This window comes from Schistocerca gregaria, chromosome 3, assembly GCF_023897955.1.
Source record: "Schistocerca gregaria isolate iqSchGreg1 chromosome 3, iqSchGreg1.2, whole genome shotgun sequence".
Lineage (NCBI taxonomy): Eukaryota > Metazoa > Arthropoda > Insecta > Orthoptera > Acrididae > Schistocerca > Schistocerca gregaria.
Genome location: NC_064922.1, coordinates 569322142 through 569344906, shown reverse-complemented (window position 1 = coordinate 569344906; position 22765 = coordinate 569322142). Strand labels below are relative to the sequence as shown.

Sequence of the window (22765 nt, the reverse complement as noted above, 5' to 3'; positions counted from 1 at the left end):
ACATGCCAAAGCGAATTTAAGTAGCACAGTGTGTTATGCAGGCAATTCACCATCAGGAGAGCTGTCATCAACACTGGACACGTGTTCTACCTGGCAAACTTGACAGTGTCATCCAGTAAGCTGGCAGTACACAGCCAATACAAAATTTGAAGGCAGTTCCTATTAAACATGGGAGTGAACAGAAGTTTTACATCAACAACAAAATGAAAACGTGTTTATAGAAGTCTGATAATAATAACGGTTAAGAACCATTTCACAAGTATTAAAAATTATTGCTGCCAATACAATATAATAACTAGGATAACAAAAAATTTGCATGGATGTACATATATCAGACCCAGCGGCGAAGAACTGCAACCTAATAAGCTTTATTGGAAACACATCTTCATCTAGACTGTTCTGACACTGAAGAGCTCAATGAAACTTAACAACACAAACAAATTTAGTTACGATTAGTGTCACGAACACAGGCCATTCACTGAATGTGGAACATCGAATAGCCGAAAACGAATGTTTTAACGGCTACAATGGTGTGCAAAACTAACAGACGAAAGTAAATATCACGTGATGTGATTCTGTCAAGAAACACAGCACGACGATATTTCAAATTTACTTGGAAATACTTCCTACAGTATAGTGCAGAAGGTAACTGACAAAAATAAGCAATAAGACTAACAAAAACGACATTTGGATTCGAAACAATAATTAAAGTGAGCTCTCTGAAAACGCAAGCCGGTCCACCCGCCGAATATCCTCCAGTTCCAAAAGCTCCTCAACTTGCGCTGTTGGATGCGGTCGCGCGTTGTCGTCCATCACAATAATATCGGGGTCGAAAAGACGCAAATGGGAAGGAGTCCAGTGTCACACTAATATTGACTGCAGAGCGCACAGTGTTCAGACATTTGGAATGATGGGAAAACATAATGAACCAGAGAACAATGTCGAGCATGATCGTTTTGGTGGTCCAGGTGGTATCATGTTACACATGACAACCACCAGTCAATGTCATCGTGACACTGTACTTCTTACGAATGAGAGCCTGTCTTTTCAGGGTGCATTCGGCCCTGACTACACTTTTATCGATGACCACGCGCGTTTGCACAGACGGAGGAGATCTTGGAACGAGAGAATATTCGGCAAAGTGACCGGCCTGCCAACTTCCCCTACTTAAAGCCTATAGACAAGGAGTAGGCTGTATTGCGGAGATGTTCTGAAGCACGTGCACATTTACTAACGACCGCAAAGCAGTTGCTAACTGCACTGATGTAAAAACAGAACACTCTATGGGAAAAACTCCATACCAGCCCTGTGCCTAGCACAGAAACGAATTGTAGAGCATGCATTTCTAGTAGGAGAACACTGACTGTTCTGGGACGAAAATGGCTGATGTCAGCATCAGAGGTCCCAGAAACTTTCCTCTGTCCCCTACTTCGCGGGATTCCATTTCTCCTCCCCTTTTGCTCCATGTGACGCCATTCTATTTTCAGCCAATTGTGGTGAGGTCCTGGAGCAGTAACGTTCCAGCCAATAGCAGCAACAGGCAACACAGAAGAAGAAGAGTCTATTATCCACCAATTTCTATTATTATTATTGTTACGGATGACGATATCCAGATGTTCCTCGACAGGCTAATCCCTCAGCAGCAGGATGTCATCCTGACCTCACCGACGTGCTGTGCCATAGCACAGCCACAGTTGGGACTCAAGTCTCAGCTAAATGCTAGCAGAATCCTGCTATTCACCAACATGTACTGTTTGCCTGCAAGTGGACTTAAACTGTCGCAAGTAGGTCTGGAATCCCACATTGTCTCTGATACGGTGATCAGAATAGAGAATGTTCAGCATATTGGCACTAGAGTGCGGAATGCGTGGTACAAATGTGACTGTCAGTGCTGAATGATAGAATTCATATAAAGGTGATGACTGAACACAACCAGTCACATCCTCTTATTAAAATCAGCATGTTAATGGAGGATGAGGCACATGTCCATCCGTACGGTGAGGCAGTGCTTGCGCTAAAATCTGAGGATGGAGTTACATAGATTAAATATTCAAGCATGTTCTACTAAAACAAAGTGTACCATGCTTAACTGATTGTGGCAGTCAGACCAAGTCACTGGTATCCTTATACACTGACAGCAAATAAGGCCGGCCGGTGTGGCCATGCGGTTCTAGGCGCTCCAGTCCGGAACCGCGCGTCTGCTACGGTTGCATGTTCGAATCCTGCCTCGGGCATGGGTGTTTGTGTTGTCCTTATGTTAGTTAGGTTTAAGTAGTTCTAAGTTATAGCGGACTGATGTCCTCAGATGTTAAGTCCCATAGTGCTCAGAGCCATTTGAACCAGTGTTTGAACAGCAAATACAATCACTGTACAAAGAAGGAGTTGTTTGACCTAAACTAAAGTTTGCTGGATTGTTCCTACATCTGAAAGTTGGTGCACATCCAAATTTCGCATCAGTCAGATAGGAGTGCTGCTAATAGCACCACAATGAGGATGCAATCAGCTTTGCTTCAACTGCACGCTGTAATCGTCATGAGTATTAATTCTGTGAGATTGGACGTGGTGAAGTGACGTGAGCCAAGAATGCCTCTAAGACGACAAAGGCACTTATTAACACTTCACTGAGTTTGAACGAACGAATGTAATAGGGTTATGAGAAACTGGATTTTCCTTCTGTGGTATTTCGGAAAGACTTGGCAGGACAGCAGCCACCATACATGATTTCTGTCAGCGGTGGTCAAGAGAATGTTCAGTCGCAAGAAGATTCAGATCTAGGTGGCAACTTGGCACTATCGAGAAGGACAATGATCGTCTTTGGGATATGGCTCTGTCACTCCGTACTGTTCTGCACCAACAATTTGAGCAGCAGTTGCAACCAAAGTGACTCAACGAACTGTCACAAACTGATTACTTCAAGGAGAGCTCCGAGCCAGACAGTCTGTAACCTGCATTCCACTGACCCCAAACAACGGCCATTTGCGCCTTCAGTGGTGCCATGTGAGAGTTCATTTCAGGGCAGGGTGGAGCTCCGTTGCGTTTTCTCATGGAATCAGGCTGTGCCTCGGCACCAGTGATGAACGACTGTTGGTTAAAAGGAGGCCAGTTGAGAGCCCGCAGCCAACTCGTCTGCAGCATAGAAACAGTGCATATGAACTTGGCGTTATGGTCACTGTGGTCATTTCATATGACAGCAGGAGCACCCTCGTGGTTATTACACGCACTCTGACTGCAAATTCATACGTTAGTCTGCTGATTCCATCTACTGCAATGCCATTCATGAACAGCATTCCAAGAGGTGTTTTACAACAGGATAACACTCATGCACATACCAGTGTTATAACTCAACATGCTGCACAGAGTGTTGACATCAGAAGCTATAAAATGTAGGTTCTAGCTCACTTGGATCTGTCAACAAAAGTTACCAAGAACCTACACTTTATAGCTCCTATAGTCCACAATTTTAGGTCTAAATCACATAATTTCATTTAAAAGAATATTTTATACTACATTACTTTCGAAATTTAATAAAAATTATTTTTCCTTATCACATTCACTTACTTTAAATAATTTTTTTCCGTAAAAGATGAATGTATGAAGAAAAATTTTTGATTTATTTTATTTATGCATTTATTTTACCTGGCAAGATTAGGGCCTTCAGGCCCTCTCTTACACCTAACCAGGCATACTCAGATTGAACGAGTTACAGTTTCTAAATAACATAAAGGACATTTAACGTATTATGCAGTATTGATGTTAAAGAAAAAAATAGAGATTATAACAGTAGTACAGTGATAATTATAACAATAAAAATAGTTATAACAATCAAGAATAATAATGATAATAATAATAATAATAATAATAATAATAATAATAATAATAATAATAATGGTGACTATGTATATGAAAGTAAACATACTTTTCTTTTGTGAAAGTCAGTCCCATTGTTAGTTGGGAATTTTCACGTTATATTCTTGCAGCTTGTGAGTTATTCTCATCGAGCAGAGACATAAGACGATAGAATGGGGTGAAAGAGATATATAAGAGGTAGATAGGTTAGAGGAAGAGAAAAAGAATGGTAAAATTCGAAGCTGTGATGGAGAGGAGAAAGAAAGAGATGGGAGGGGCACAACAATGGTGGCTATACCGTCCCTAATATGTAAGTCTTGAGTTCCCTCTTGAATGTTGAGTAGTTCTGGATAAGACGCAGATCACAGGGGAGCGCGTTCCATAGTCGTATGGCTGAGATGGAGAATGACACGGAGAAAGATTTTGTGTTATGTAAAGGTACAGCCAAGATGCTAGACGTATCCGATCTGGTATTGCGATTGTGAAATGATGATAGGTGTTTAAAGTGAGAAGATAAGTATTGGGGGCACCAGTGGGTAAGAAATCGATGAAGTAAGCACATCGTGTGGAGATCGCGTGCCTTGTGTGGGCGTATCCAACCTAGCTGGGAGTATGAAGGACTGATATGATCATGCAACCGAATATTGCACACGTATTTAACGCAAGCATTCATCACTAGCTCGAGACATCTAGAATTTTCACTATTTGTGCCGTGTTGAACTACATCACAGTAGTAAAGATTAGGCAAGACTAGTGTTTGGACTAATTTTTGTTTAACATGGGTTGGAAATATTTTTCTAAATTTTTGAATTGCATGTAGGGAGGCGAGCGATTTCCGGCAAGCTGTGACTGTTTGTTCTTCCCAGTTCAGGTGTTCATCCAAGATTATTCCAAGGTCTTTTACTGTTTTTTGGTATTGTAGTTGGGTACCATTGAGGAGTATTCGAGGGGCTGTTTCGCGAAAGTACCGGCTGATTAACTTTGGTTGAGATATAAGTATGACTTGGGATTTCTTGGGGTTTAGTTTCAGACCTAGGTTCCGTGCCCATCGAGAAACAGAGCAAAGATCTGCGTTCATACTTGCTACTGCGTCAGCAATGTTTTTGGGGCTTGCACTTATGTACAGTTGGATGTCGTCGGCATATAGATGGTAGTTGCAGGAGTGAATCACTGAAGAAATATCATTAATGTACAGTGAGAAGAGTAGTGGACCAAGGACGGAGCCTTGGGGAATTCCAGAGCGCACGCTTTTCCATGACGACTTTTCCGACCCACAAACGACTTGTTGACTTCTGTTTTTGAGGTAGCTGTTGAACCAGTGTATTGCGCTGATTGAGAAATTCAGCTGTTTCATTTTAATTAGTAATATATCGAAGTCAACTGTGTCAAAAGCCTTGCTAAAGTCAAGCAGTGTTAGGATAGTAGCTTCACGTCTGTCCATAGCATGTTTAATGTCATCAGTTACTTTGATTAATGCAGTTGCTGTACTATGGTGCTTTCGAAAGCCTGACTGATATTTGTCATGGATGTTATGAGTTTTGAGGTAATCCGTCAGCTGTTCATGGATGATGTATTCTAGGGCTTTAGATATTGCAGGTAGTATGCTGATCGGCCTGTAGTCACCAGGCGACTTAGGGTTGTCAGTATTCGGTATAGGCTGGATTAAACTTTCCTTCCACTCAGTAGGATATATACTACTGACAAGAGACAGGTTGAAGATGTCTGTGATAACTGGAATAATAGTGTCTACGACGTTTTTAATCATGCCAATGCTCACTCCATCATTCCCTACTGCCTCGGAAGAGATTCTCATAATTGCCTTATGTACTGTGCCGGTAGTGACATGTTTTAGGAAAAACTTGTCTCTCGAGAGATTGATATCTTGGGGCTGGTTATTTGTCGCTGCGTGGCAGTTTACAGCTGTTGAGAAGAAATCGTTTAATTCTTCTGCAGATTCTTGATAAACAGCGTCATATCTTCGCTTCCCTATGCCGAAACTGCGCAGCTTTTTCCACAGTGCAGCTGGTTTTGATATGCCGCATACGACAGAGAGGGCATGTCTGATTTTGGCATTCCTCACGCTTTGCTTGGTTCTGTTTCGGAGTTTCCTATAAGCTTCGTACGCTTCGGGAGTTGGGTTACGCTTGAAGGCCCTGTGTGCAGCATCACGTTTATTCATTAACTGGCGTAATACAGTGGTGAGCCACGGAGCGGGAGCTCTCTTTACCTTGACAGTGCGTTGAGGAGCATGTTTATCATACAGTGCAATAATTTTGCTACATAATTGCCGAATTTTTCCGTCTAAGGTCGGTTCATTGCTTATATCATGCCAAGGGATGTCTGAGCAATCCTTTTGAAGAGCGTCATGGTTAACATTTTTTAAGTTTCTGTAGGTTACCAGGTGAGATTTTTCTTTGGTAGTATGCATTGAGTAATTTAAGTCCCGGAGCGGATGTCTGATTGGCGCGGATTATTTTATCTGGTCGCTTTGTTGCTATTATATCTATGAGTGTGTGGCTGTGTGGCGTGTGATGAGTTGGGTCAAGCGGTGTTAAACTCATATCATTGGAGTGGAACAGTCGCCTTAGTTTTTCGGCAGAGGGAGATTTTATCTGTAAGTCGATGTCTGTGTCGCCCATAATAATTATGTGTTCATACTGTGTCACGAATGAGGACAGGGCAGACTGAAAGGAGGACATGGCACCGACGTTTGGAGATTTATAGATTACTGCAATTAGCAGTTTCTGATTTGATGTATTTGTTTCGAAAAACAAGAACTCTGCTTCTCCTTCGCCCTTTGCATCCGATGTGCATAGTACAGTAGGTGTCAGATCAGAGTGAACATAGGCACCCACACCACCCCCGCGTGGTGTTTCACGATCTGTCCTTAGGAGAGAGTAACCAGCGATTCGGATAGCGTCGGAAGAGATGTTTGGTTTCAACCAAGTTTCTGAGACGAGGATAATGTGGAACAGCGATTGGCAGAACAGGTCACACAACTCGTCGAAGTGAGCCGTTAACGACTGCGCGTTCACGTGGGCCACAAAGAGCCCGCCGCCTGAACAGGTCCGTCCCATTGTGGCCGCCTGTAGGACCGAGCGCGCTCTGTTTACCTGCTGGCCGGAAGAGGGACAAAAGCTGGATTTCACGGGGGAAGACATATTTACAGGTGTGTCCAAGGTCGTGACTGACTCAAGCGTCTGTGGACTAAAGGTGAAAAACACGCTGGAAGTATCAGAGAAGGGAGCGAAAAGAAAGATGGAAACTGGCAGTAGTGGTTACGGGAAAGATAATAGTAGTAGTAGTGGTAGTGGCGAAGATGAAAATAACAGATATAGAAAGGCGGTTGTAAGGAGATTCCTGTTAATGGAGAATGTTAATTCCCATTTGACTGACAATATGAATATACATGAGCACTTATGATAGACAAATAAAGAAACAATATTTTTGTGAAACAATTGACTGATTTTAAATAGAGTACTTATGGTACTTATAGAAATAACGGAGCAGTATTTAAGCTAAAAAAATTAAAAGAAAGAATAAAAATTAACTTACATTAGACAGATTACAATATGAGACTTTGTGTCTCGCGAGATTTCGCTCAGTCTTTCAGTTCGAACATGTTCGTCACCGTTTTCCTCCCTCCTTCCGTCTTAACTACGATCCTGCCGTCCTGGGTCCATACATTTTGAAGGCCGAACTGTGTGATCGCAGCGTTCAAAACTTTTAGTCTTTCGCGCGTCAGATCTTCCCTCAGGGTAACTCCACTGTTGGCGAGTTTTCTTTTCTGAGCAAACACTTCAGCTCTTTTCCGGTAAGACACAAATTTAATTATTATGGGCCTGGGTTTCGTGGCGCCTGGTATCCTGCGTTCAACACGATGGCTTCTGTCAATATCGGCCACGTCGATCTGCACACCAAGTTTCTCACGCACGAGGCTAATGGCCAGGTCGTCGGTGTTTTCGCGATCGTTTTCAGCTACCCCGAACAAGCGCAAGCTGTTCCTTCGCTGATACTGCTCAATTTCATCGGTGGCAGCAGACAGTTTAGCTTCTAGCTCGGCGGCTTTTTTCTCTTGTGCGGCCAGGGACTTTCTAAGAGACTGGATTTCGGTGCTGTTGCGCCCGACAGACTCTTGCAGTTTGCCCATGACCGCGGCCGTCACGGAGTCCGTGATGGATTGGACGATTACGTCTAGCGTGTCTTTGCTGTGCAGCGCCGCACTCACCTGGGACCGGACGAGCTCCCCATGGTCGGGAAGCGGGGCCTCACCTGCCGCCGGAGACCGGGCGCCCGCGCTGCCTGCGCCCCTGTAGCCTCGCCTGCTGCCGCTTACTCGTGCTCTTCCCATTTTTCACTCACTTATCACTTATCACTTGTGGTAATCAACGGAGAACAATACACCACGGCAAGTAACACTTGTTTAGTCGGATGCACACGTTGTGGACTGCCGCACTTCTTTGTAACACCTTCAATGAGCGGAAAAACTCGCGAGCCGAAGAAACGCGCGTCACTCAGTGGTCGCATCTTAAAATTAATTTTTTTAATAGATACACATAAGAAAACAACTCAGTTCATTCTCACAAGGAATAATTGATATTAAAATTTACTCGCTCTCCAGTTCAGTGTATTTCATTATTTAACTGGGCAGTTAGAAGTAACTTAAATAAAAAATTCGTTTTCATAAGTCCAAAAATCCTCGGTGTCATATGAAGGAAACCCAGAGGGCTTTTTCCTGATGTTACTCTATTTCATTTTCCCTCTGGTTTTTTTCGAGGGCCATCTCGAAGTCCCGGTACCTGTCCTTGTATCTGGTCCCATCGTCTTTAATTGAAGAGCGGAGATGGAACAAGAGCAACTTAATGATTGATGATCCCCATTGCTCGGGTGATCAGCCCACTTCTGGCCTGGGGTACTCCAGGAGCAAATAGTAGTCGATCGCAGTTCGTAGATATATAGTTGGAATCTGAATGACAAAGTTCATTGTAAAAATGCTATTTCGTGATTTTATTTGTTTTCTTCACATTTTAGTATTTCATTTTATTATCAATAATACTAAAGGAATGCCATATTTAATGAGATTTTTGAATAATCTTCGTCACGCATTTTGGAAAAATGGTGAGGGATTAGTAAATATACTAATGAACAAACTTCCATTTGAAATGCATCTTGCTCAATAATAATCACTGTGGTCCTGGCACCAAATTAGATGACGTATTAACTAGATGTGACCCAGGAGTAAATTAATTAGATGAAACATGCAAACAACGAGATATCGCCTATTGTGATTATGAAGATTTAGAATCTAGACATGAAACTGATAAAGAACTTCAGTTAATTGCAAAAGAAAGAATGCATCCCAGTGGTGCTTCATTAGGAGAAAAAAATAGCTGCAACTGCAGTTAGAGGAGTAATGTATTGAAAAACGAAAATTAGGTATGTGTTTATATGTTGATGAAAATGATTTAGGATTGTAAAATTATTAGTCCCTATAAATATTTTACCTTTATAAGTGAATAACTTTAGTATTGGTGATACTCAGCTACTTAGTGGCAAGGCTAAACCAAAATCAATTAAAATTAACTAAATAATGAACAGTTCCATAGTACTGATCAAGTTTTAACTGATGAATGAAAAAGATATGGAGAGAAAGAAAAGGTGGAGATGTACTTATTACATTAGGTACGGCAGTTCTGAAAAAGACTATCGACTATCTAACAAACAAGAAAGAAGTTTGTCGACTAGCAAACCATGAAGGTGGGTTTTTTACCATTACTATTAGCTCCATTTCCATATCTTACAACTATTGGTTCACTGGTTCGCTGGTGGTTTAGCAACAATTCCAAATGAAGCAGAAAATAAGAAAATGGCTAATAAAGAAGTAGAAGAACAAAAAATAAATAATTTAGCAATAGAAAGTATGTGGAGTAAAAATTGCAAAAATTGAACCATATGTATCCTAATGCAAGAATTTTGTGAAGTGAGGATATGAAGCCTGGACGTACAGTCGTGGACAAAACGAGCGAGACCCCTCGCCTTTTAGTTACGCTGATCTGCACAGCTTTAAAGTCTGCTACACAGCAAACAGGCAAGGCAGGAGGCAGGTAGGCTATCATTAAGAAATGTTTAGAAATTCTCGTGCCCCAATACGTTTTATTGCTATCTTTATTCTGTATCGGCGCCCTATGGATGTCAATATGAAACTCTTGTAGAACTTTATACTTGTTACTGCCTACTGTTCCCGCTTCTGTCAATAATTGAATTGACTTAAGTGTGTCACTGAATGATTTTTAACTGAATTTCGTTATGAATCTTCAGGCATTGCTAAATTTGCACACTTTCATGGTAGTAGGTCAGCAACGATAATCCAGTATCACTAGTCTGAATGTTGACACAGACCGTTTCGCGGCCGAATGCACATAATATTTTGCTAATTCGTAACGATCCGGGGTACTTCTGCATCTACATGACTACTCTGCAATTCACATTTAAGTGCTTGGCAGAGGGTTCATCGAACCACAATCATACTATCTCTCTACTATTCCACTCCCGAACAAAGCGAGGGAAAAACGAACACCTAAACCTTTCTGTTCGAGTTCTGATTTCTCTTATTTTATTTTGATGATCATTCCTACCTATGTAGGTTGGGCTCAACAAAATATTTTCGCATTCGGAAGAGAAAGTTGGTGACTGAAATTTCGTATAAAGGTTTCGCCGCGACGAAAAACGTCTTTGCTGTAATGACTTCCATCTCAACTCGTGTATCATATCTGCCACACTCTCTCCCCTATTACGTGATAATACAAAACGAGCTGCCCTTTTCTGCACCCTTTCGATGTCCTCCGTCAGTCCCACCTCGTAAGGATCCCACACCGTGCAGCAATATTCTAACAGAGGACGAACGAGTGTAGTGTAAGCTGTCTCTTTAGTGAACTTGATGCATCTTCTAAGTGTCCTGCTAATGAAACGCAACCCTTGGCTCGCCTTCTCCACAATATTATCTATGTGGTCCTTCCAACTGAAGTTGTTCGTAATTTTAACACCCAGGTACTTAGTTGAATTGACAGCCTTGAGAATTGTACTATTTATCGAGTAATCGAATTCCAACGGATTTCTTTTGGAACTCATGTGGATCATCTCACACTTTTCGTTATTTAGCGTCAACTGCCACCTGACACACCATACAGCAATCTTTTCTAAATCGCTTTGCAACTGATACTGGTCTTCGGATGACCTTACTAGACGGTAAATTACAGCATCATCTGCGAACAATCTAAGAGAACTGCTCAGATTGTCACCCAGGTCATTTATACAGTTCAGGAACAGCAGAGGTCCCAGGACGCTTCCCTGAGGAACACCTGATATCACTTCAGTTTTACTCGATGATTTGCCGTCTATTACTACGAACTGCGACCTTCCTGACAGGAAATCACGAATCCAGTAGCACAACTGAGACGATACCCCATAGCTCCGCAGCTTGATTAGAAGTCGCTTGTGAGGAACGGTGTCAAAAGCTTTCCGGAAATCTAGAAATACGGAATCAACTTGAGATCCCCTGTCGATAGCGGCCATTACTTCGTGCAAATAAAGAGCTAGCTGCGTTGCACAAGAGCGATGTTTTCTGAAGCCATGCTGATTACGTGTCAATAGATCGTTCCCTTCGAGGTGATTCATAATGTTTTAATACGGTATATGCTCCAAAACCCTACTGCAAACCGACGTCAATGATATAGGTCTGTAGTTAAATGGATTACTCCTACTACCCTTCTTAAACACTGGTGCGACCTGCGCAATTTTCCAATCTGTAGGTACAGATCTATCGGTGAGCGAGCGGTTGTATATGAGTGCTAAGTAGGGAGCTATTGTATCAACGAAATCTGAAAGGAACCTAATCGGTATACAATCTGGACTTGAAGACTGGTCCGTATCAAGCGATTTGAGTTGTTTCGCAACCCTAAGGTATCTACTTCTAACAAACTCATGCTATCAGATGTTCGTGTTTCAAATTCTGGAATATTCCATTCGTCTTCCCCGGTGAAGGAATTTCGGAAAACTGCGTTCAATAACTCCGCTTTAGCGGCACAGTCGTCGGTAACAGTACCATCGGAACTGCGCAGCGAAGGTATTGACTGCGTCTTGCCGCTTGTGTACTTTACATACGACCAGAATTTCTTTGGATTTTCTACCAAATTTCGAGACAATGTTTCGTTGTGGAACCTATTAAAGGCATCTCGCATCGAAGTCGGTGCCAAATTTCGCGCGTCTGTAGATTTTAGCCCATCTTCGGGATTTCGCGTTCTTCTGAACTTCGCATGCTTTTTCCGTTGCCTCTGCAACAGCGTTCGGACCTTTTTTGTGTACCACGGGGGATCCGTTCCATCTCTTACCAATTTATGAGGTATGCGCTTTGTCTTACTAAAATAGTTATGTGATCTCGATAAGCAGAAATTCATTTTTATTACTACACTTCATACTCATTAGCGTTTCTTCTTTCATTTATATCTTATATTGACATGTTGTTTTTAACTAATCAGCATTAGTATAGTCTTACACATGATTGAAAACAGTCTGACAAAGTTCGGAAAGTTTTTCAATTTCACTCCTGTGCAAAGTATGTTGGTAGCACTTCGTCGCCTTGCCTGTTATGCTGTGTAAGCAGACTCTAAAGCTGTGCGGATCAGCATAACGAAAAGGCGAGAGGTCTCGCTCGTTTTTCCACGACTGTACATACAGACGATAAAGAGATGAGAGAGCTCTTGCTATCGATTCATAAAAACTGAAAAACTGCTTGAGGTTGTGGGGGGCCGAGATTGGACGCCAGTGGTCGAAACGTCAGTGCCCCATGGCCCCACAGTGACTGGTTGAAAGCGTGATGACGTCGACCCACGCATGTAATGCCACTGGCCACAGCGGGAGAGAAAAGGTGGAAGGGGAGGGGGATAAAATTTAAGTTACGTATTTTGTGCTTTTCATATTCAACAAGAGGAGTGCCTATCATCAATGAATTAAAATTATAACTTTATATTAAATTTACGCTCAGAAACTGTAAAAATATGGCTGTAATGCGAAGGTTTGGAAGATAATGACAGTATATTCTACGTCAATTCTAGATGGTCTGATATTTACTATCTGGCTCTATTAACGTAAATGTTAGCCTGATGTTAGCCTGATCTACTTGCCATATGAAACGAGTAGGCCTTAGCCGGAGCGCTACATGCACATATGTCATATGGAGTACATGGGTCCGCTGAGCAAGTAGCATTACATTGCAACACCTTCATACGTGTAAGACCCGTGACAGAATACAGTGACATCAAACAAACGGAGCGAGAACCGGACAAATGGCGTGCGCTGGGCAAAGGTACAATACCACTGCATGACATCTATAGAGCGGAAAATCAATACTGAAAATATCGAACAGGCATATAAAAAGCATGACGGCAGGATCTATGGGAGGACACAAACTCAGACACAGACACTGATGTAGATGGAGACACAGAAAACGACAAAAACACAGCAACAGCATCAGACGTAGGCTCATAACATATATACCTCGTAAAATACATAAATAACATAATAGTAAATAACATAATAAGTAAAGCAGATATGGCAAATGACTAGGCCATATATGTAAACTTCACTTTAAATGTGATAACTAAATAATGTAGAGGAGAACGACTAAGGTATATAATGAAACAACCATTACATCTAAGTACTATGCCAAACAGATAGGAGGAGCATGAAGTTTAAGTTCCTAGACTCCCTTCCTGCTTGTGACAGTGGTTAAGAGAACAGCGTCGTGCACACCAACATGCAACATAACACAACACGCACAACAGGCACAACTAAGTCTAGATTAGCAACACAAATAGTGTAACCGGTATGCACTACAAGTAATAACCAGTAATACGTCTTAGGCAGTAGAAACGAATACACGCAGTCACTGATGATGTATATTATTTAGAAATACAAGAAAACATAAGTTTGTATACCACTTCAGGAGGGACAGGTTCCATGCTTCTACTGATGCTCCTTTACCTGGAATAGCAACAACATGAACCATAAGTTTCACATTATATTTCGTTTTAACAGCAAAACAAAATCTGCAGATGGCCCCTTTCCTACCTCTCTACTATTTTCTTCGATGTTACTAACGCTTATTATTTTAACACCTTGTTTCCTGCAATTTTATTGCTCAAAACAAATTTTGCTAGTAATGTGGAGCAGTGCAGCTACTATTGCAGGTAAAATTGTAAAGTGTTCCACCTGCTTTTCAGCATATCACACAGTAGGTCCTTAAACATCTAATGAATGGGATAAAAGGAAATGCATCACTAACTAATTTGTGGAACAACTGCAGACTCTTCAACAGATGGGGATGTTACAGGAACGGTACTTTCAGGACCACGTGCAGCTGGACGAAACATCGGAAATTTTGGCATATTTTATGTCAATATATACGAAAGGATAAGATAGCTGTGGGTTACTTACATTGCAATTAATCGAGGCACGTTCACAGCTTTCGGCTACTATGTAGTTTTTGATTACTGTGAGGCCAAGCGCCCCTAAATACAGTGTGTATGTGTGTGTGTGTGAGTGTGTTTGTGGGGGCGTACTAGCTAATTATATGTTAATTTAATTAATTTGTTTTTAGTATCTCGAGAGAGAGCAATTTAAATGTCCGAAGACTTTGCGTTAACTTGTCTCTAAACGTCCCTTTGTTCAGGTGGCACCATGACCCTAGCGTCGGGCTGCACACAGTGCGGACAAAACACTTATATGATGTTGAGCCTACTGGAGTTCCAAGACTAGCTACTGGCTGCATATCATACCTACATAAAACACCAAATAAATCATAGTTTCAGTTCCCCATCCACAAGGGATGTAATGAAAGAGAAAGCTATTACAATGTGGCGCCTGGGAAAGAGCATCTCGGGAACTGCGAAAATGCTCAGCTGTTAGCGGGAGGTTTGTCGGTTGTTAGCGTACGACTGAGTAACTATGGAAACGAGTTGAAGGACGCGGAAGCAGTAGGTGAAATGTGAGGGCCGTCCACGCGACGGCCCAGGAAGTGGAGTTTAGAGGGTTACCCGCTCTGAATTGCACAATACGCGGCCATCTGTGGCAGATACGACCACAGAATGCGTCGATGGTATGGGCACATTTGTACTGGGCACAACATTTAATACCTATTTCTGAATATGGGTGTCCGTTACAGATGTCTCTTATGTGTTTCAGCGTTGATCAGTTGACATCATGTTTCAGTTGCACTTGTCTCATTAGGTAAGTAACGTTGTCCAATTGAAACATTAATCTGTAAATAATAATCTACAACACACATTCGTGAAATGAGATGTTATTACAAACACCTCACTACAGATCCATTATCTGTACATATTCGTATAAAAGGCATCATCGCTCAACCCAAACTGCAAAGTATAGAATTTTGAAATTTGGAGAAGCTGTGGTTCTTATACTGTAGGGGTAGTTTAAGAAGACGTTTTCCGAAATTCCAACCTGGGGTGAAAAAGGAGGGGAGATTTTTTGTGAAACTTTTTATTACGAAAGCATTTTTAAAACTAAAGCTATGAAAATCTGTATTTGGCTTCTCTGTTACAAGTAAACATACGCATGTCACTCTTTTTGTACATTCAACTCCTAAGGAGGTGAAAAAGGGTGTGAAGTGTTTTAGGAAAATATTTCATTGTGAAAGCATTTTTGAAGCTGAATCTTTGAAACTTAGTGTTTGGCTCCTCGGTTGGAGATGAAAGAATGCGCTTTTAACAGTTTTATGGAAATTGTGCGGCCTAAGGGGGTGAAACAGGATCAGCCTGATTCACTGACTCATCATCGTTCAGCCAATACCGCTGAGGATAAGAACTTGATGTTTGGACATTGTGTGGATCTTACAATTTAGGCATCGCTAAACAATTGATTGGCCGAAATTCCACTCCTAAGGGGGCGTAATGGGGATGAAAGGCGTTTTGAAAGTATGTCGCTACTAAGGGAGTTTTGAAACTAGATCTATGAAAACTGTTATTTAATTTCTCAGTCAGAAAATAAAACATAGGATTAAATAGTTCAACTGAAGAAGTAAGAGAATACACTGAAAACGGAATCCCACAAAACTAAAGCAACTAGAAGCAGCAACTACAACTTTACGAAAATTCTTAGAATTTCGATAATTCTAAAATCATCAGCTCGAGTGGTGTTGATGCAATTTCAGATGGAATAGTGAAAAATTGTCTTAACTTAATAAGTAATGTCCTTAGTAACATATGTAACACATCACTGATACAAGAAGTTTTTTTCAGACAGGTTAAAATATACAATCGTTAAATCTCTTCATATTAAAGGTGACAAGAAGTGCTTAACAGTCGCCATATAGTTTCCTTTTCGCAAAGTATTCAAAACGTAATATACTCAAGAGTAGCCTCACACTTAAGTGCAGGCAGTTAACTTAGAATACCACAATTCTGAATCCAGATAGTTGCTGGACTTATATTGCCATTTATATAATCGCTCACAAAGTATTAGAAATCTTAAATAATAAAACATCAACAATTGTATTTCTGTAATTTTTCCAAGATGTTTGATAGTTTTGATCGTGTTATACTCATAGGAAACTCAAATTTTATTAAACTGATGGCTTCAAACCACACTGTTTGGTATAATGCTTAACAAACACAATACAAAATGCTGGTTAGAATAATTAAATGTTGAAAGGATAGAAAACTGTAGTGACTGGAGAAAAACACAAAGAAAGTTCCACAGGGTTCAATAATGGGTCCATTCCTATTCCTTATGTACATCAATGACTTCCCACTTCACTGTCAACAATCAGAATTCGTACTTTTTCCTAACAACGATAGTGTTATTATGAATCCCATTAGCAAGAAAGTAACAGAAGACATGGTTATCCACGTTTTATCAAAGAATTATTATGTGGTTCTCTGAAAATTTTGGGGGAACACACTATATTCAGTCACATAGCACAAATAGTCAAGCCAACAACTGTTGCAGGGCATGAACAACTTCCAGTAAGTAGGGCAGGATGCTCCATATTTTTAAGTGTACATACTGATAAAAAATTGAACTGTAAGAAACATATTTCCTACTCTTTTATAACTGCTACTCTTGGAAACGAACTAATCGACATCCAGACATATTTTGCATATGTTCAGTCAGTAATGTCGTATGGAACAGCTCTTTGGTGTACTCACCACTTAGAAAAAAAGTATGGATTGTACAAAACTGGGTGATAAGAATAATATGTGGTGTTAAGGCATAGTCGTCACGCAGGTACCTCTTCAAGAAGTTAGGCATTTCAAATATACTGTGACAGTACATGTGTTTCCTAATGGAATTCATCATAAAAAACACATCACTATTTGAGAAGAACAGTGATGTGCATACCTACATCAGTAGAGGAACTAATTACCTAAACTCATTTTTAAAGCTCTGTGTTGTTCAGACATGACTTCAAAACGCAATAAGTAAAATTCTTGAAAATTTGCCCTATAACATAAAATGTCTTATAAGTTTTAAATCTGACATAAAATCATTCCTCCCGACAACCACATTCTATTCTGTTTATGAATTTCTATTTAAAATCTGGTACATTGTAAAAAAGAATAGAAAGCCCTTGTTTTTAAGTGTAGTTGCATGAGTAGGACTAAAAAATAATGTGGTCATTAATATAACACTATTCTTGTGTACATATCCTGTAAACTGACGCTTTCCGCATCTTTTCAGTAAAACAATCATTCAAAGGATGTAGGCAACATGTAACTGACTAACTATAAATATCTTCTTACTAAGTTAAAGTTTCCTGCAAACTAAAAGTGTTGAAAATCTTTATACACTATAGTGCCAATAAAATATAATAGAATAGTGAGTTTGTTCTCTAGACATTTAGCAAGTAATCAGCTCCTACTCTCAGAGCTGCTTACCTTTCTACGAGCGGCCGCAGTATTTAGGAAGCGACTGGGTGACACGTTACTAATCTGAGGTGTAAGAGGTAAAAATTAAAAACAACCTATGAGAATCTGTCCGCAGCCCGTGGTCTCGCGGTAGCATTCTCGCTTCCCGAGCACGGGGTCCCAGGTTCGATTCCCGCCGCGGTCAGGGATGTTCACTGCCCCGAGATGACTGGATGTTATTGTGTAGTCTCCATCATCATAATTCATCCCCATTACGGTCGGAGGAAGGCAACGGCAAACCACCTCCTTCAGGACCTCGCATTGTACGGTGGTGCGTGTCTCCCGCATTGTTCTCTTACGCTATGTCAAGAAGCATGAGACTCAATTTCCTATTCAGATATGAGGAGATGCCTTTCAACGATTATGTATTAACTGCACACGTTCGTACAGATTCTCGACATCTGAGTAGTGTTTTCGAGTAGTTGTAATTCTGTAGCTACGCTGTTTGTGTCAGATTATCACTGGAGCACCAATCTGTACTCTATAAGTTGAATACTTTAGAGTGTTCTATAAGCAAATCCAGATAACTTTAATACTTAGGTAAGTTTATTGAATAATTTATTACAACAGTACAAAAACTAAATATCTATTCATGGTGACGTGATTACGATCTCTTTGTCTTAAGAAGCTTCTCAACAGTGAAGGTAGGCGCTGAGCTCAAATGAGTCAACAGATTGCAAAGCTGTGGACGAACTGATCGTGTGAAGCATATCAGGGGGAAGATCCGAAGTTGACAAATTCCGTTTCTAACTGAAAAAAAATGTTGATGGGAGTAGGCTAATCATGAGACATTTTAGAAATGAATTGATGAAGTTGAAGTACTTGAAATGAAAAGATTATTAGAGGTGATCTTACAGATTAAAATCTATATCTGTCATTCCTTTTTTCTGCCGTAATTGCCCTCTTAAACTGTTATCTATCCGCTAGGGCTGCTGAGTTAACACACGACACTCAAAATAATCTAATCTAGAAACGCCTTTGACTAACATCCTGACAGCATTAGTTGCGCTACGGAGGTTTAGAGGTGTCGCTCCTACACTATAGGTAGTTAGCTACAAGCAGAATTGTCTGTCCGTCGTAGCAAACGCAGCCACCATGATATTTCCCAGCTTATCAGTGGGGTCGTTACTACTTGCCATCTTTGCAGCGTTGGCTATGGTAAAGGGCGCCTTTCCTCCACGTTCATTCACACCTTCCATAACTAATGCAAATATTTAAAACAGTATATGTCCTATTTAGATGTTAAGCCTAGGTTTTATTGAGAGGATTGATAAATTCACTCCATCTACTTTAAGTAACGCTTGATCAAATTTTAAGTATACGTTTCTGTTCGTGATGTACACTGATTTTTCAACGAAATATTAAAAATCGCTATCTGTACTCTCCTAAACTCATGACCTGTTCAGGAAAAATGGCTTATCAATGCATAACGCTCTACTGTAACTTGAATTTTTTCTGAATTGTTCGACGTATTACAGTAATGATGAGGAGAACTCTTAACATGAAAGGACCAATAGCTGCAAAAATGAAATTAGCTACAAATTACAACATTTCATAATTATTACATGGATATTGTAGTAGTTGTTTCAGCATTGTGGTCCTGCTCCGTGGTACGGTAAGCGTTTGTACTTTCGCTTCATTTCTTGTAGATAAATGCAGTCATGAAGTAATTGATTGAAAATAATGATTGTCACATTTACGTAAACAGTAGTAATACTATCCTTAACAGGTTCGATACTGAAAATGTCTTTCATCTAACCAATCAACGAAACTTTCAGGCAATATGAGAGTACGACGTCAGCCACAGGATAAGAATCGTTTACAATATTACTTCCTGGTCAGTATCGATAATTCGATTTTCGGTTAGACCTGTCAAACATTGTGTTTCATGACGATCACCGATACCTTAGGCACTGTCAACAATCGAGAAGTCCTGTGGTAATTGCCTTAGTACATCCTTACTGTATAACCATAACAAGTTCCCAGTAGTTTACTCTTCCGAGGAATATATCAATAATGCCGATCTGTACATTTCCTTTGTCATCTGTCTTGTTAGGGAAGAGACGGAGCGCAGGGATAAGTAAGCTGGACTCGTCTTCGGGAGGACGAAGGTTCAAATCCACGTTCTGCCATCTAGATTTTAGTTTTTCGTGATTTCCCTAAATCGCTCCAGGCAAATGACCAGATACTACCTTTGACACATCCGAGCTTGCCTTCAGTCTCCAATGACCTCGATGTCGACGGGAGGGTTAATCGACAATCCTTCCTTTTTGTTAATAAATATTGATTTTAACGACTTAATGCGACCTAGGAAGTGATGGTTTCCGCAGTTAGATCTTCTCGAAAGGAGCAGAAGTATTGACTTTCTGAGAAATACGAAGTTCGGATTCTGGACCCACTAAAGTCTTTGTTTCCACGACCAGAAGAGACTGAACGCTTTATAGGCCACCAGATGGTTGGGGAAAAAAAAATGCCTAACTGAGAGTGACACAAACTATAATTCTGACAATCCATTGGTAACGTGTGTGCGAATCTCCAAACCTGTCAGATAAAACTGAAACAATAACCAGACAATTTTTAAGTATTTATAGTGTTCGTTGGCGCCACGTTCGTTGGCGTTGGCGCTCCTCAATCTTTTGTCACGAGCACTTGATATTTAAGCCGACAGAACCATCGAGTTTACTCTTGCGAATGAATCATGCAAGTTTTTTAATGAAAATATTTCGCGAAACTTAACGTATCCTGTATTACCTGTACTTTATCCCGTAACACGAGTGCAGATGCAGTAAAACTGCCTAACGTCTTCTTGGAAAACAAAATTGTTTTCAATATTTCACGTATTTTTGGCAGGGTTACAGAAATTGGAGAGTTACCATAATTTACTCTTTATGAGACATACTTTTGCGCGGAAAGCTTAACACAATATCACAACTAACACAGATAGGAACTGTGGGTTTGCCTTGAAATAGCACTACGGATGTCGACGTTGGTCTTCTGTCGAATAATGACCCTGTCACTGAGTTATTCACAGCAGTTCACTCTCTGCCTCATATCTGTATTCATAACGAGTCCTCACCTGTTATACCATTTTCTGCTGCCTTTGATATTATCCCATATTCGTCTGACCGCAAATTCTTAGTTTCGTCCTATTTCAGTTTCTTGATCCCCACCACACCTACACTGAGCCTGTTTCCAGGTATTTTTACTTTGTTAATATTTTGTAACTTGTGATATTCCATGCTTCGTCTAGCAAACTGTTATCCTGGCGTCAGTTAATCCACCTTTTTCTCATGGTCACCTCCCCGCTGTCAGTCTCCTCCCAGAGTTAATAAATTAATATTTGTCTAATACGGACTCTTTTGCCAATGGAGAGATCATCAAGACATTTTTTCACTTACACACCGCATGTCCCGTTGGTACACATTATGTGCCTTCAATGCATTGCTTTCCATTGAAATCTGCGTGCGAGAAAGTCGAATACTGAAGTAGTGAGAAATGACGACACGCGTTTGAAGTCGCAATGTATGTGGAAACTTCCTACATGGTAGGTATTTCAGTTCAGTTTCTGCTTTTTACAGTAGCTGGTGAGCATCGTTCGCCGATTTTAGGTGATCTTATGTATCTTCCGGGTGAGTTTGTTGGTTATCGTGAAGTTTCGCGTTTTGAAGATCTTTTCCTGTGCGGTCAGCAACCTCCTTAACGAAGGGCAGGAAAACATTCGCTTTCGCTGGCGCTTGAGCATCGCCACGACTTCTACGCAGTGGTCTTAACCCTTTTCTTACCTCAGCGAACGAATAACCATACTTGAGCAATTCACTTGTGAGACGTTTTAATTTTGAGTCAAGCAGCTCTGGTTCTCAGTTTTTCCTAACGTCCACTATGGTTCCACTCAGTGAAGTATTACAACAGCGGAATCGGATTTGGCCTCCCGTTATTGCAAACTGTTTAACTTTTGCCTCACAATCATGTATTTCAAATGGAACAATGAGTTCTGTGAACAGTCCGATGATGTTGCTACGTGTCGCTCCTTATTCACACTTATCGAGAAATTCTTTATGGCATAATTCGAGGAACAGGTGTTTGAAACTGCGAAAAAGGAACCGAATATCTGGTTCCGATATGTGGCTGCATGGCAGGGAGGAACTGTGGCGTTTTCGAAAACGTCTCAACATTATCAATGCGAAGACTCATTTTACCATGGAGAAAGAGGCAGGAGGAAGATTAGATTTTCTTGACGTGCTAGTGTTCACGAAGTAAGTTGGTAGCTTGGGTCACACGGTTTACTGAGAACACAAGCACAGACCGTCGTTATCTGCAACGAAAATCGAATCACCACCATAACAAAAGCGAGGAATCATAAAAACGTTTGGCGGATAGAGCACGGAAAATTTGCGAACTAGAGCTGCTTGACGTAGGATTAAAACATCTCACCATTACATTGCTCAGGGATGGTTATTCGTCCTCTGAGGCATAAAGAGTGTTAAGACCATCTTGTAGAAATCACAGTAAATCGAAAGTTTTCCTGCCTTTTATTAAGGACGTTACTAACAGCATAGGAAAAATCTTGTAGAACCCGAACATCGTGGTAATCTACAAACCTACTCGGAAGACATGAGATCACCTAAAATCTGTGAAGGATGCTCACTAACCAAAAAGCAGGAATTTACAAAATTTCCTGTAGCTGTGGTGAGGTGTACTTGGGTACTACAAAAAGAACGGTCAAAAAGCGGCCAGGAGCACAAGGGCAGTAGTAGAGGAGGTGAGATTTACAGATCATCTGTTGCGGAACGTACGTTGGAGCCAGGTGACCACAACACTCATTTTGAGAGGGCTCAAGTAATTTGAGCCATAAACGTATACTATGGAAGGCTGTGTAGAGACGCCATAGAGATTGTAGAATGCCACGGGATTTTCAACACGAAAGAGGAGGGGGTGAA

At 40.9% G+C, this 22765-nt stretch overlaps 1 protein-coding gene across 1 annotated transcript in view; it reads left to right on the top strand.

Annotated features, from left to right (window-relative positions):
- The first annotated feature begins 18860 nt into the window (after nt 1-18860).
- The window catches only part of LOC126356127 (cholinesterase-like), a 50019-nt gene continuing 46114 nt past the window's right edge, over nt 18861-22765 (top strand). Inside the window, exon 1 of the mRNA XM_050006835.1 lies at nt 18861-18986. Coding sequence (XP_049862792.1) covers nt 18924-18986 — 63 coding nt within the window. The 5' untranslated portion in view covers nt 18861-18923. The remainder of the gene's footprint in view (nt 18987-22765) is intronic.